At 44.6% G+C, this 13,767-nt stretch overlaps 1 protein-coding gene and 1 pseudogene across 1 annotated transcript in view; one reads left to right on the top strand and one right to left on the bottom strand.

The window, feature by feature from the left end:
- Nucleotides 1-1,252: 1,252 nt before the first annotated feature.
- Nipa1 (non imprinted in Prader-Willi/Angelman syndrome 1 homolog (human)) overlaps nt 1,253-13,767 on the top strand; it is a 41,117-nt gene continuing 28,602 nt past the window's right edge. Inside the window, exon 1 of the mRNA NM_153578.3 lies at nt 1,253-1,444. Within this exon, the coding sequence (NP_705806.1) occupies nt 1,285-1,444 (160 nt within the window). The 5' untranslated portion in view covers nt 1,253-1,284. The remainder of the gene's footprint in view (nt 1,445-13,767) is intronic.
- On the bottom strand, nt 6,424-6,919 carry Rps12l1 (ribosomal protein S12-like 1; annotated as a pseudogene).

Here is a 13,767-nt window from a genome sequence, read left to right as displayed (position 1 = left end):
GTCACCTGGTTTCTGATCAGCTCAGTCTGTAAGAGATCCAAGTCCCTACACCAACTCTCAGACTGTCTGGCCGGCAGGTCTCCTCCCCATAAATCTGACAAGGCTCATTTGGCAGGATGCTATTCTCCAGTCTGAATCAGCCTGGCAGTTTGTCCCCAAAAAACCATCTTACTACCCTAGTTCAGTGGTTTCATTTGCCTCACTGACAGAATTGGTGACTTTTATGAGTAAATTATCACCCGGAAGGAAACAACGGTAGACTGGCTTAGTAGAGTGTTGGTGGGGATGGTTTTTGAAGACAGGGTTTCTGTGTAGCCTTAGCTGTCCTGGGACTCGATCTGAAGAGCAGCCTGGTCTTGAATTCACAGAGATCTGTCTGCCTTTGCCTCCTGGGATTAAAGGCCTTCAACACACTGCGCGGCTAACCATTCAGTAGTTTCAGTGCATAAATAGTCCAATTTTATATTGCTTCGGCAATAATACTGCGTTATAGAGTTTCAAAAAGACATGTATACTTCCTAAACCAACTTTTTTTTAAATTAAGTTTTCAATATAGCATGATTATAGAATAGAGAAACAAACACTTGGAGCAACCTAACAACCAACAATCTGATGAATGGTTTGATACAATATATTTTCATAGACATCACACAGCTATTAAAACAATAATTGTGTGATAACATGGAAATAGATTGCTACATAACACTCAATAAAAGAGAAAAAAATGTGCATTGCCTTTGAAAGCGTGGGAATGGCCCAGAATACTTAAGTGAGAGTTGGCGAAGTGAGTCAAAATAACTTTCCCTTATAATCTTGATATACTTTATTAAGAATTAAAATGAAACACTACAGTATGATCACAAGGTCAATGATCCAGAGTGAAGGTAGCGGACCTCCCAGGGAGCAAAGCAGCAAAGAAGAAAGCATCTCTTTGGTAGTACAGAACAGAGTTCCTAGAAGACCTGAGCTCCTCTGGGGACAGCTTGACCATCCCCACCAGACGCCCTAGGGCTCTTGGTACTGCAGAGCTTTCTGCCCCAGGCGCTGCACCAGCACGCTCTACGGAATTATTATACTATCCACACAGACCGCAGAAGCCTTTCGGCTCCTCCTCTGATCCCACTGCATGCTTCCCATCCACCCCCTAAGCTCGCTCCCACCCCTGTCTTACTTCGCAGTCCGACCCCGAACTCCGGCTCCCTCTCTGCCCCGCCCCGCGCCGCTCCTTCTCCAAGCCCGTGGGGCGCGGCGCGCGCACGCGCAGCGGAGGGCGGCGCGGGCGGCATGGGGACTGCGGCGGCGGCTGCGGCGGCCGGGGAGGGGGCGCGCGGCCCGAGCCCCGCCGCCGTGTCGCTCGGCCTGGGCGTGGCTGTGGTGTCCAGCCTAGTGAACGGGTCCACGTTCGTGCTGCAGAAGAAGGGCATTGTGCGCGCTAAAAGGCGAGGTAGGGCGGGCCGAGGTCGGGCCGGGGTCCGCACCACGCGTCTGCCGGTGTCTGTGCACAGAGCACGGGCCGGCTCCCCTGGCTACCCCGCAGGCATCACCTCCGCATTCTACGCGGTCTCCTTCTGTCTCTTCTCTGCGACCGGGGAGGCCTTATTCACTCTTTCAGGAGCCCTTCACCGGACATCTTGCCCCGTTCCTATACCTGTCCAGTCCTCCAACCCCTACCCCGCAGCAGAGCATCGGGACAGATGCTCAGCTTGGAGCCCTATGCCCAGAGGCCCTCACTCACCTACTGTCAGGCAGAGCTTCCTATTCATAGGATCCAGAGGTGGGTGGAGCCAGGCCTGCCTTTCACTTAGACTGGGCCGGGGTGCTCTTGGGAGAACACTTGGTGGTGTGAAGAAGTAAGGGTGTGTGGTGGGTCCAGAGGATGTACTGTCTTCATTGAGGTGCCCACTGTCACCTTGATTGCAAGGTCTGATCTTCCCGGCGGCTTTTGCCCTGGGATCCTTAGATAACTTACCTGTGGTTGTCTGAAGTGTCTAAAGCATGAAGAAAACATCAAACAGGCATGCAAACGGGCCCCCCTACTGAGGATGCCCTGGGTCAACCCATCATCAGATATCACTCCATAGTGATAGGGAAGTGGGATAAGGCACAGAGACCTTCTTTGTCCATGCCATGTCATTGTGTTGAGAGGCCTGTGACAGGCACTGCATGTAAGAGGCAGAATACTTTGACGGGGAAAGTAAACATTGCTTTCAGAGAAACCAAGAAAGGCTTGTGGTTGGAGCCACAACCTCAAGGGCTCTAGGGGTAACGAGCTGGTTGCCAGTGTATGAGAGGTAAATACACTTACTAGTTCCAATTCCAGAACACGTTTGAAATTTTGACTAAGCTGTCTGGGTAGCCAGGAAGCTTCAGAAAAGAGACAAAGAACTGAAAATATTGAGCGAAAGTACAAAACCAGTAATGCTTATTTAAATAAATTTATTTCAAAATGAAAGCATTGCAATCCTAATAAAAAACCAATAGGATCTCCCAAGCCTGCAGATGTGTCTGTAATGTACAAACACATCTGGTATACATTAGGCAACTACGTTGGAGACTGTCAATGTGTACAGGCACTAAAATTGGGCAAAAGTGTTTGTTGTGACAAAAAATAAAAAAAATATATGTGTCTGTTATAGGATTGAGTAAGATGGGTACTTTACTTGTGTGGTATTCTTGCAAATCTCACAACACCAGGATAACCGTGAGAGCAACATGACAAAGTACACAAACAACAGCTGAGGAACATCATACAAAATACCTGTCTGGTCTTCCAATCAAGGCCATGAAATCTGAGGAATTCTCAGAGCCAGAAGGAATCAGAGGACACATACCTCTGGAAAAAAAAAAAAAAGTGTATTTACCTCTCATACACTGGCAACCAGGTCGTTACCCCTAGAGCCCTTGAGGTTGTGGCTCCAACCACAAGCCTTTCTTGGTTTCTCTGAAAGCAATGTTTACTTTCCCCGTCAAAGTATTCTGCCTCTTACATTAGAGGAAAACAAAAGGAATTTGAGTACAGACTTTAGTTAGGAAAAATACATTAATAAGATAAACCAATTGACTAGCAAGAAAGAGTGTGTTATTTTAGCTCAGTTTTTGTGTTCAATTAGAAAACAAAGACTAACCTAGAATTGTTTTTGAAGTTCTGGGTCAATTAACTACCCAAACCAGTCATGGATGCTTTTATTTATAACAGTGTACTGTATATTATATGTATGTATATATGTATGTACTTTAGAAAATAGTCTCTTACTGTGTAGCCCAGGCTGGTCTCAAACTCTCGATCTTCCTGCTTTAACATCCTGAGTAGCTGGGATTACAGGTATGTGCTACCACACATGGGTCCGTACTGTGCCTTTAAATTAATAAAGAGAAAATGTAACCTTCATTAATTTTTTTATTTTGTCACCTTCCACCAATTGCTATAGATTGAGATGATGGTGGAAGGCATTTAGTCTTGCCTTAGTAAATCTACTTTGTTTAACAAAAATTTTTGAAACTCTTATGCTATATCCTGTTATAGATACTGAAGCTACAGCAGTTTTAAAATCTATTCTCAGGCCAGATACCATGTCATGTGCCTATAATCCCAGCTTGAGCTTCTAAACTCTCATAAAATAAAGTAAAACAAACTTCCCATAATCTTTTGTCAGACCTACTTAAAGACCAACAGAACTGATAACCATCAAATAATAGAAATGGAAGAAGAGAGAGAAAGAGAGGAGAAAAAAACCCCTGGAAGGTTAAGTTCTTAGGTGAACCCTTATGATTTGTTCTACTGTAACTATCTATGCTTCCTTAGACGATTATACCTTTATAGTTGACATGTGGTAGCGTGTCTAGAAAGTCCAAGCTTCAGAAAAGCTAAATTCTAATTGTTGTTCTACGGATAGGGTTGGGGACCTACTGGCTTTGAGTTTCACCTTTAAAGGACCTTCTCAATAAATGGGCCCACTGTAACTCCTGCAGGGCTGGAGAGTGTCCTTTGAAAGCACAGGCTCAAGATTCAACTACCTGGCTTCTTTGTTGTGCCTGTGAATGAAGTTAAGTGGGACCTGGGCAAAAGGTCTCACTCATAATTTCACAGGACATTTGTTCAGGACCCCAGAAGAGACTACAATTGTATATACTCAACTCCCTTGCTTTTGACTTTATATGGTATGGTATTTACATATAACTTATGGCATCCTCTATCTATATTTTTTATCCCTCCAATAATCTGTAAATAACCTGTAAAACTTTGAATGTTACGTAAATAGTTGTTACACTTTATTGTTTAAGGGAATAATGACAAGAAAAAGTTCAAACACGTTCAGTATGGACTTTTTCTTTGTTTTTGAGACAGATTCCCTTGCATGTCAGGCTGTCTAGCTGAAGATGACCTTGAATTTCTGCTCCTCCTGCCTCCACTTCCCACTTGCTAAGATTGCAAGTATGCACTATAATGCCCTGTTTACGAAGTGTTGAGGAGCTAAATTGAGGTTTTATGCATGCTAGGCAGCACTCTATCTGCTGAGCTATAGCCCTAGTTCCGCAGATGTATTCTTCAAAAGACTTGTTTGGAACCTTGTATGTATGTAGAGGGTCAGCTGCCCCAAATGCCCAGAGTTAGAGCCCCGTGGAAGTGGGGGTCGCCTGCAGAAGAATAGGTAACCTGCCGATGGGCCTGTGGCGGCGTAGCATATTATGGGTGCTGGCGCATGTGGTGATTAAAGCCTTAGGTGACTGTTAACTTAGGCAGCTGGGGAGACAGAGGAAGAAGAGTGCCACAACTTCTCTAAAGGTATGTACCAAACAATCCAACTTCCTTTCACTGAGCCCCTTCTCCTGAAGGTTGGATTTTCTTCCAGTTGCACCATGAGCTAGTAACCAGACTTCTGGTGTATGTATGGCCCCTTAGTGGACATTTAAGGTCCAAACCGTAAGTCTATCTAAATAGTAACCAGATATTGCTCCAAAATAAGGTTATTTATTTCAGGGTGTTAAAGAGCATTGTAATAGGACTGGGCATGCCACAGTAAACCTTGAGTATATTCAAGGAGATTTGATGCAAAGGGTGGAGGGTTAAAGCAGAAAGGGAGAAATTTACATATAGTACAGAGTTCACTGGTCTTGGAGACTTGGACAATTATCTATATCAGCTCATTGGCAGAGGGGCTCTTGCTGTCAATGCCCTGCCCGCGGAATGTTCTCTGAATTGAGGTGGTCTTAAAGAATGTTGAAAATAAACTCTATTGACTGTGTGTGGTGGCACATGCTTGTAATCCGAGCACCTAGGAGGCTAGACCAGAGGGATTATTTGAAGCCAGCCAGCGCTACATAGAGTTCATGGCTAGACTGGGCTGTGTAGCATGACACATGTATCAAAAAGCCAAATACATAAATGATTAAAAAAAAACGTTGTATCACCCAAGTTGGTGGGACTTTGAGAAACCACGTACCTCAAGCAGGTAGGCCTGAGCCAGCTCCGGCTTTCTGTTTGAGTCTGATAAGAACAAATTCTTGGTATCCATAGCTCTCAGGGTGATAACCAGTTAGAGGAGGGCCCGAGGCTGGTGGTGGCTGAGAGGCTGTTCATGGATGGTGATAACGAGGAACCAGGGCTGCCTGGAGAGCAGGCTCAGGAAAGTTGGTTCTTCAGAACTGGCTCAGGGTGTTTCCTAAGTAGTCACTGGGATCTATGCTGGATGCTGTGGACCAGGAAGAACTGGTTGATCCTTTCAGATTTCCTTTTTAGAAACCAAGCCCAAGATAAAATTCTACCTCACACTCACAAGAATAACTGTCAGCGAGGAAACATAAAACAAGCACTGGCAAGGAGTTAGGGAATTTAAAACCCTTATGGGGTGCTAGTGGGGATGTAAAACGATGCAGGTGTTTTGGAAAGTAGCATGTTTGTTCCTCAAAGTGTTAAATATAGAATTACCATTCGACCCAGAAATTCGACTTCTTGGATTATGCAAAGACCTGAAATAGCGTGCCCATACCTAAAGGAAGTGGAAGCAGGGAATCGAGAGAGGGTGCATTTTTTAGTTTTAAAAGCATTGTTCACAGAGCCAACAGATGGGAGTGACTCAATCCATTAACGGATGATGGTGTGCTCGTGAGTTTTCTGCTTCGGTAACAAACAACTGTGATGACTTAATGAGAAAATGTTTACTTTGACTCATAATTTTGGAAATCTCATTTCGAGTACTTCAAGTAGAATCTTGGAAGATAAAGATGGAGAAAAGAAGGACTCAGAGTTCCAAGGTCTCCTTCAAGTGCATGACTGAATGCCTAAAGATGGTCCATTAGCCCTGGGTGTTACAGGTTCTGCTAACACCAGCTGTGCTACAAGCTGGGGACTAAACTTTGAGCATGTGGCCCTTTGGCAAATCTCCAAAACTTTAGCAGATGCAAAACGTGCTTTTTTTTTTTTTTTCAGCCAAAATTTATTTATTTCTTGCACTTGAAGTATTCCTCGATGACATCCTTGGCCTGAGATTCTTTGCCATAGTCCTTAACCACTACGCAACTGCAACCAACCACCTTCCGTGGTTTGCCCTCTCGATCGATTTTACAGAGGCCTACCCATTCCCCTAGTTTCTTGTTGTCATCAACCTTTATCAGGTTGATTTGGTGCTCAGCACAAAGTGCCTCCACCAGCTTGACATACATGGGCTCATCACAGTTGGATGCGAGCACACACAGATGGGCTTGGCGCTTGTCTAAGGCTTTGGCAGCTTCGCGTATGCCACGTGCTAGGCCATCGTGGATGAGGGCGGTCTTCAGCACCTCTTGTAGAGCAGTGTTGACGTCCATTACACCTCCAGCAGCTATGCCTTCCTCGGCCATGGCGGTGAATCACGGGTGACACCGAATCTTGAACGCACCCGAGCTTCCGCCTCCGCGCAAGTCGGCGGCGGCAGGGGAAAAGCTTTTTTTTTTTTTTTAAGGCCGAGTATTATTCAGCCCTTAATAAGAAGGAAATGTTGATACATTAAAACATAGATGAATCTTGAGGACATGCTGCTAAGTGAAATAAGCCTGTCCTGAAAGAACACTACCATGTGATGCCCTTTATGATGAGGTCCTCAGAGCAGTTCAAATGTATGGGCAGATGGAAAGTGTGTTAATGGCTACTCGCTATGTCGGAGTAAAAGAGGAACCGGGAGTAGTGTTTTACAGGCACAGAGCTGAGCCTTTCCAGGACAGGAGCATTTTAGTGATGAGTTATTCTTATTACCTTTCTTGTTACTGTGAACACCTATCTGGCTGGAAGCATCATGAGGGAGGATGGTTTTGGCTCACAGTTTAAGGAGATAGTCTGTTGTCTCAGGGAGGGCATAGGCAGGAGGCCATTTGGCTTGGGGAGTGTGTATCAGCTATGTTGTAGTGTAAGTATTAAGTGTCCCACAGTACTCACTTGGTTTCCTGATTGGGGCACAGGGAAGGTTGTGGGCCTTTTAAAAGGTGGAGCCTCTCTGGAGGAAGTAAGCCACTGGAGGGCAAGCCTTGAGATTCTATAGTACAGCCTGTTTTCTGTTTCTTCTCTGCTTGTGATTTTGGATGAGATGTGACGGGCTGGCCTTCTGCTCTTGGTACTGTTCCCTGCTATAAGGGACTGCATCCCATTGAACGGTAACTGTGGGCCAAAACAAAGTTTTCCTCCCTTAAGTCGCTTCTTGTCAGGTGTGTGTTCACAGTAATGAGAAAAGAAACCAAGCTCCTTGCTGCTGTGACTCCCACTGTGATGAGCTGTACCCACACACTTAGCCAAAATAAATCATTTCTCCTTTAAGTTGCATTTATTAGGGTATTTTTATCACAGCAATTAGAAAAGGAAGCAAGAAAACTGGTGCTGGAGTGGAGCTGCTCGCAGTGTGCAAAATGCATCCCAACTATAAACATTCCTGTAGTCTTAAAAAAAAAATTGATTGGACTGGAGAGATGGCTCAACGGTTAAGAGCACTAACTGCTCTTCCGAAGGTCCTGAGTTCAAATCCCAGCAACCACATGGTGGCTCACAACCATCCGTAATGAGATCAAATGCCCCCCTCTGGTGTATCTGAAGTCAGCTACAGTGTACTTAAGATATATATAATAAATAAATCTTTAAAAAAATAATTGATTTTTGAGACAGCCAAGCTCTCATTCACACATACACACACACACACACACACACACACACACACACACTCAAACTCAACATGAAGTTAAGGGTGACTTTGAACTTCTGCCTACCCAGTGCCATCACACCTGGCATGCTCCATAGTCTTCTAACTGTTCTTACCCTGTCTTTTGAAACTCAAGAATATTTTTAAACTTTGATCTTATATGGAAATATTTTAGAAAGAGAGAGAGAGAGAGAGAGAGAGAGAGAGAGAGAGAGAGAGAAAAGAAAAGAAGGAACTAGGCCAGCAAGAGCTCCACGATGTGCTTTGACATTGCATGTTATGGCACGTGTCCCACCCATCACACACACTAACACACTAACACACACACACACTAACACACGTATACAGTGTAATACAATAAAAGCCAAGGTACACACTTCCAACACACAATAGCATCGAATAAATATTCCCTTTCCAAAAGGAAGGTGTAGGGACATAGCAAGAAAAGTTTGGGCACAGAGTAAGATCCATACCAGATGGGCCACATAACAAATTCTGCAGCTCCGTGAGCTTCTGAGCCTTGTAATAGAAGGAACGAGGCTCCGGTGACTTCAGCAGGACCGCCCCTCCAGCTCTACCCCCAGAAGCTCATGTAGCCTCTCTCCTGTGCAGGTTCCACTTGGTGCCTGTGTAGTTCCTTGGCAGAAATTCCATTGTCTTGGCATTTCCAACATTCTGGGGTCTTCATTGCAACCTCTGAGCTTTACACAGTAAAGTATAACTTCTCGGAGTTCTTGCAGGGAATCTGAGAAATTGAGAAAATGCACCACAGGCTTGCCTGCAGGCCCATCTGGTGGAGCATTTTATTAATTGAGGCCCTGTCTTCCCCAATGGCTCTAGTTTGAGTGGAGTTGACATAAAGCAAGCTAGCACAGTGACCCCTTCTCAACTTGCTGCTCACCAACCCATCATTGTTAAGCCATAACCTTTTCTTTCTTGTCCCAAGATATTATAATAACATCTGTATAACAATATAGAACATATTTCAAACTTTAAAATTCCACAGTCTTTAAAGTTCAGTCTCTTGAAAACATCCAGAGTCTGAGTCAGCTGGCGGGTGGTGGCACATGGTGCACATACGCCTTTAATCCCAGACTTCCTTTGGTAGGCAGAGACAGGTGGATTTCTTGGATTTCGGGCCAGCCTGATGGAACAAGTTTCATGACAGCCAGGGCTGCACAGAGAAGCCCTGTTTTGAAAACAAAACAAACAACAAACAGACAAACCCAAAACATTCAGACTCACCTTCAACATTGAAAGCTACTCCTAAATACTTGTAGTTTCTCTGGACTATCCAAAGTTCCTCTAAGACACCCAAAGTCTCTTAATTGTGGACTCACAAAACCAAACAAAATTAAATACATTCTGCTCTAGGAGGGAATAACCAGGACACAGCCACATTCAAACCAAGCAAAACCAAACTCTTAGCAATGTAAATAGTTCATTGTTCAATATCTGGACTTCATTCAGGACCTTCTGGCCTCCTCCAAAAGGCTTAAGCTCTCTCTCTCTCTCTCTCTCTCTCTCTCTCTCTCTCTCTCTCCATCCTCTGCAGTGCAGGGAGCTTGTCTCCTAAGCTCATGCCAGCACCACTCACAGCTCCTGCTGTCCTTGGCAGTCATACAATGGTAGTGTCTCTCTTTTTTTTTAAAAGCTTATCTTACTTATTTCTATGTACATTAATGTTTTTGCTTGAGCATATATCTGTGTACCGGTGTCAGATTCTTTGGAACAGAGCGCTGTGAGCTGCCACACAGCTGGGAATTGGACTCTGAACCTCTGGAAAAGCAATCAGTGCTCTTAACTGCTAGACCATTTGTCCAGCCCTGGTACTGTCATTTTTGAAATGCTGGGGCTCCTGCTGCAGCTAGGCTGGACTTCCACCCATAGCTTCTCCTGGGCTCTCTTCAGGGACTCTGACCCTGCCACATGGTGCCAAACCTCAGTTTCTCTCCATGACCATTTCAGTCCTGGACTTTTTACTGCTCCAGTGGCCTCTCCTGACCTCTCTTGAGGGATTTCAGGCCTGGCACACAATGCCAAGTCTCAGCTGCTGTTCATGACCCTTTCGTGCCTTCAAAACCAATGCCACTTGAGTGACTCTTATATGTTACCAGGCTTGACTGTCAGTATGAAATGCAGTCTTGGCTCCCTCTGGACCACAGCTTCTGTGTACTGACCCTGAGGAAACATTCCTAGATGTAATTATCCCAGTGGTGCTGGTGTCTTCTTAACCACAGCTGATTCTTCAGTCCCAGCTGAATAGAACTACAGACTCTTAATTCAGAGTATCACATGAATGGCCCGGAGAGAGTCTTTGCTTCCTTCTGAAACTTCAAAAGCCAGGCATCAATCATGTGCATCTCTTTCAACATTTCTGTCTTTCAAGCTCCCACCCACATCAGCCCATTAAGCTCTGAATGGCCTTCTCAGCCCAAAGTTACAAATTCTATCCACTGTCCTTCCAAAACCAACATGGTCATAGCACTGGCACAACAAAAAGATAGAACTGAAGCACATGCCATTGAAGAATGCTGCATACTGGCTTGCTCAGCTTGGTTGTTTTTAGGCATCCTGGGCCCACCTGCCCACAGGAGGCAAGGTCCACAATGGACTGGGCTCTCCCACACCAGCCATCAAGCAAGAATGTGCCCTACAGACTTGCCGACAAGGCAGTTGATGGAGGGATCTGCCTCTTCCAGGTGATTCTGTCTTGTGTCCAGTTGACAGACAGACAGACAACCCGTAGGACAATGACTTGTAACAAACAGGAAATCTCAAATGCTCATTTCTTTGGCTTCCTATTCTTGTTCTGGCCAGAGAATCTGTGTGGTGGTAGAGGATAGGATGGGAGAGAAATGTGGGTACGGCTTGAAGAAGTAACCCTGAGGGTGTCACTCCTGGGACCAGGAGCTTTAGGAACACTTACATTTGAGGGTAAAGCTGACAAAATCCAGTAGCTTTAGAACAAGATAGGGAATGCAGGCTCCCTGGAGCCCTTCAGTGAAGGAGGACGAAGGCATATGGGTAGTGACTTAGTAGAGAACCTGGCACAGATGCGTAGATGTACAAAGCAGCACATACATTTTACTCTTCCCTGGGATATGTGCTGGGGCTTTACCAACTGTGAGAATGGGAAGTATCAGATGCAGAGGAGCTCACACTCAGAGGAAGTTTGCCATCATGCTCATATGCAGGAAATGCATGTAAATATGATACTGGCTTAAAAGGTCAGAGTGACCTAAATTCCAGTGAAAGCGCCCACTGAGAAAAGTAAGTGGAAAGCCCTGGAACGCTGTGACTTTAGTGGAAACCGTTGTTACAGGGCAGCAAAAGCCTGTTACTTACTTATTTCTAGGTACTTGGTATCCCAGTTTTCTCCCTACTTTGGTAATAGCACCATTTTTGAATCATCATTAACAGCCATTTACTCTCTGAAGGTCACTGATGTTGAGAATGCCAGGGTAGAGAAAAGGGAGCGCCCAGGGAACTGGCCACTGACAACACGGGGCCAGTTCTCATTATAGAAAGGTCTTCTGGATTCAATGTTCAATGTCCCCCGTCAGCTCGCGTGTTTGAACACCTGCTCACCAGCTTTTGATGCTGTTTTGGGATATTCTGAAACCTTTAGGAAATGTATATACCCTTGCTGGCAGGGGCCACTAGGAGCAGGTCTTGTGGTTTTATAGCCTGGTCCCACTTCTGTCCACTCCCTGCTTTCTGACTGCAAACACAGTGTGACCAGCTAGCTTGAGCTACTGCTGCCATGCTTTCCTACCTAGTGAACTGTGTGTCCCCCCGCCCCCCTAAATGGAGAGTCAGGATAAAGCTTTCCTTAGTTTGTGTTTGTTTCTGTGATGAATAAATTCTTAGCGCTTCAGAACTGGTTTGCATGTGGAATGTTGAAGAGTTTGAGTTCTTCAGGCCAGGGACACTCTAGAATGCTGTAGATAGAACTCAGCAAGTCACTCTTGTTAGACCTATTAGATAGGTTTAGAAGCCCAGGATGCTGAAAGAACAATACACGTGGACCCCTAGCTCATCAAGTTTCAGAGGGGAATACTCTCCTGGGAACTGAGCTAGAAATAATTTGTGTTTCATTCAGGCAAAGAATCTGGCAACATTCTGCCCATGGCTTAAGAATTTGAGTGTGGCTGGATTAAAAAATAATGGAATAACTTGTTTGGCAGAGGAAATTAAAAGTATTTAGGCTGTAATGGTTAGTGATGGGCGTTTTTTTCTAGGTTGAGAGCAAGCACAAAGTGGAGCAGAAGATTATGTGTAGGGAATGTGCTAGGATTATGTGCTAGGAAAGGGGTAAGAGTTTAAAGCCAAGGTAAGTTTGAAAGCATCTGTAGTTGAGTTTAACTACATTAGAGTTTAGCATCACTAAAGAAAAACCCGGTACTACACACCAGGATAATAAGGAGAGGTTCTCAGAGGGCAAGATTCTGCTTATAGGAGGCAGATTTGAGTCTTTTTAGGAGACTTGGGAGCCTCAAAAGGTCAGGGAGTTTAGGATTCAGATAGTATTTTGGTCTGAGCTTTCCCTGTTAGGACTGTATATTAAAACATTATCTACATATTGTTCAATGGCTCCTTGTGGTCAAATTGGGTCCTGATGATCTTTTTCTAGTGTAGTAGAAATACGATATGGTGGCTATCCCTGAGTCTTTGAGGGAGGGCTGGGTAATTCAGCTCCTTCTACCCTTGTTAATGGTTGTTTACTGAGTATATTTGTATATTCAGTATATACAGTGTGTGTGTGTGTGTGTGTGTGTGTGTGTGTGTGTGTGTGTGCATGTGCGCATTCGCCAATTGGTAGGCTTCTAAAAGGCATTTGTTTCTGGTAGGACAAAATCAGAAATCAGAGGAGTTGATGAGGCTGGCTACCTTATTTACAATGCAAACTAGTAGGTGGTTTATTTCTGTAGAAAGGAGAGCAGGAGAAATGATTACATCTGTCTTAGAGCATACAAGCTCTTAAACATTGGTTCAGGGTCATGATTCTTATAGACAGGGAATAGGGCTGTGTCAGAAAGCCTGCCTGAATAGTCATCAAGGTGTTACTTATCTTTGTTCTTTGAAGAAAGTTTGAGATATTTGATTGGTTCTAGGTCTTCATATGGGACTTCTTGGTTGAGGTTATTTATTTCATCCTGGAGACAGTGATCCTAGCTGTTGATTTCTAGAGTTTGGACAGCCACAAGACTGGGCAAGGTCCCTTCTGTCAAGGACCCAGTAATTTCATCAGTTCTTTTTTCCAGGTTCTGTGGAGGACCTGGTCCTCAGGGGTTATAGTTTTTGTGTCCAGATCCTTGGAGCTGGGAATCATTTTGCTTCCACTTTCCTGTAGACCCTATTAGCCTAGGTTTATTCTATAGTAGAGCATCTGATTGACCTCAGGATGTAAGACTAGGTCTGATTATGAGAAGTCCTTCCCTGTCAGTCATAGGGACTGAGCCTCATGTTAAGAGTTTGGAGTTGTTCTGAGTCTCAGGAGGGCAATGAACAATAGCTTTAGTAATTTTTGTTTGTTTGGTTGGTTGGTTTAGGTTTTTTTTTTTTTTTCCTGAGACAGGGTTTCTCTGTATAGTCCTGGCTGTCC

The sequence above is a fragment of the Mus musculus genome, chromosome 7 (assembly GCF_000001635.26).
Source record: "Mus musculus strain C57BL/6J chromosome 7, GRCm38.p6 C57BL/6J".
Classification (NCBI taxonomy): Eukaryota; Metazoa; Chordata; class Mammalia; order Rodentia; family Muridae; genus Mus; species Mus musculus.
This window is presented reverse-complemented; position numbering and strand designations above follow the sequence as displayed.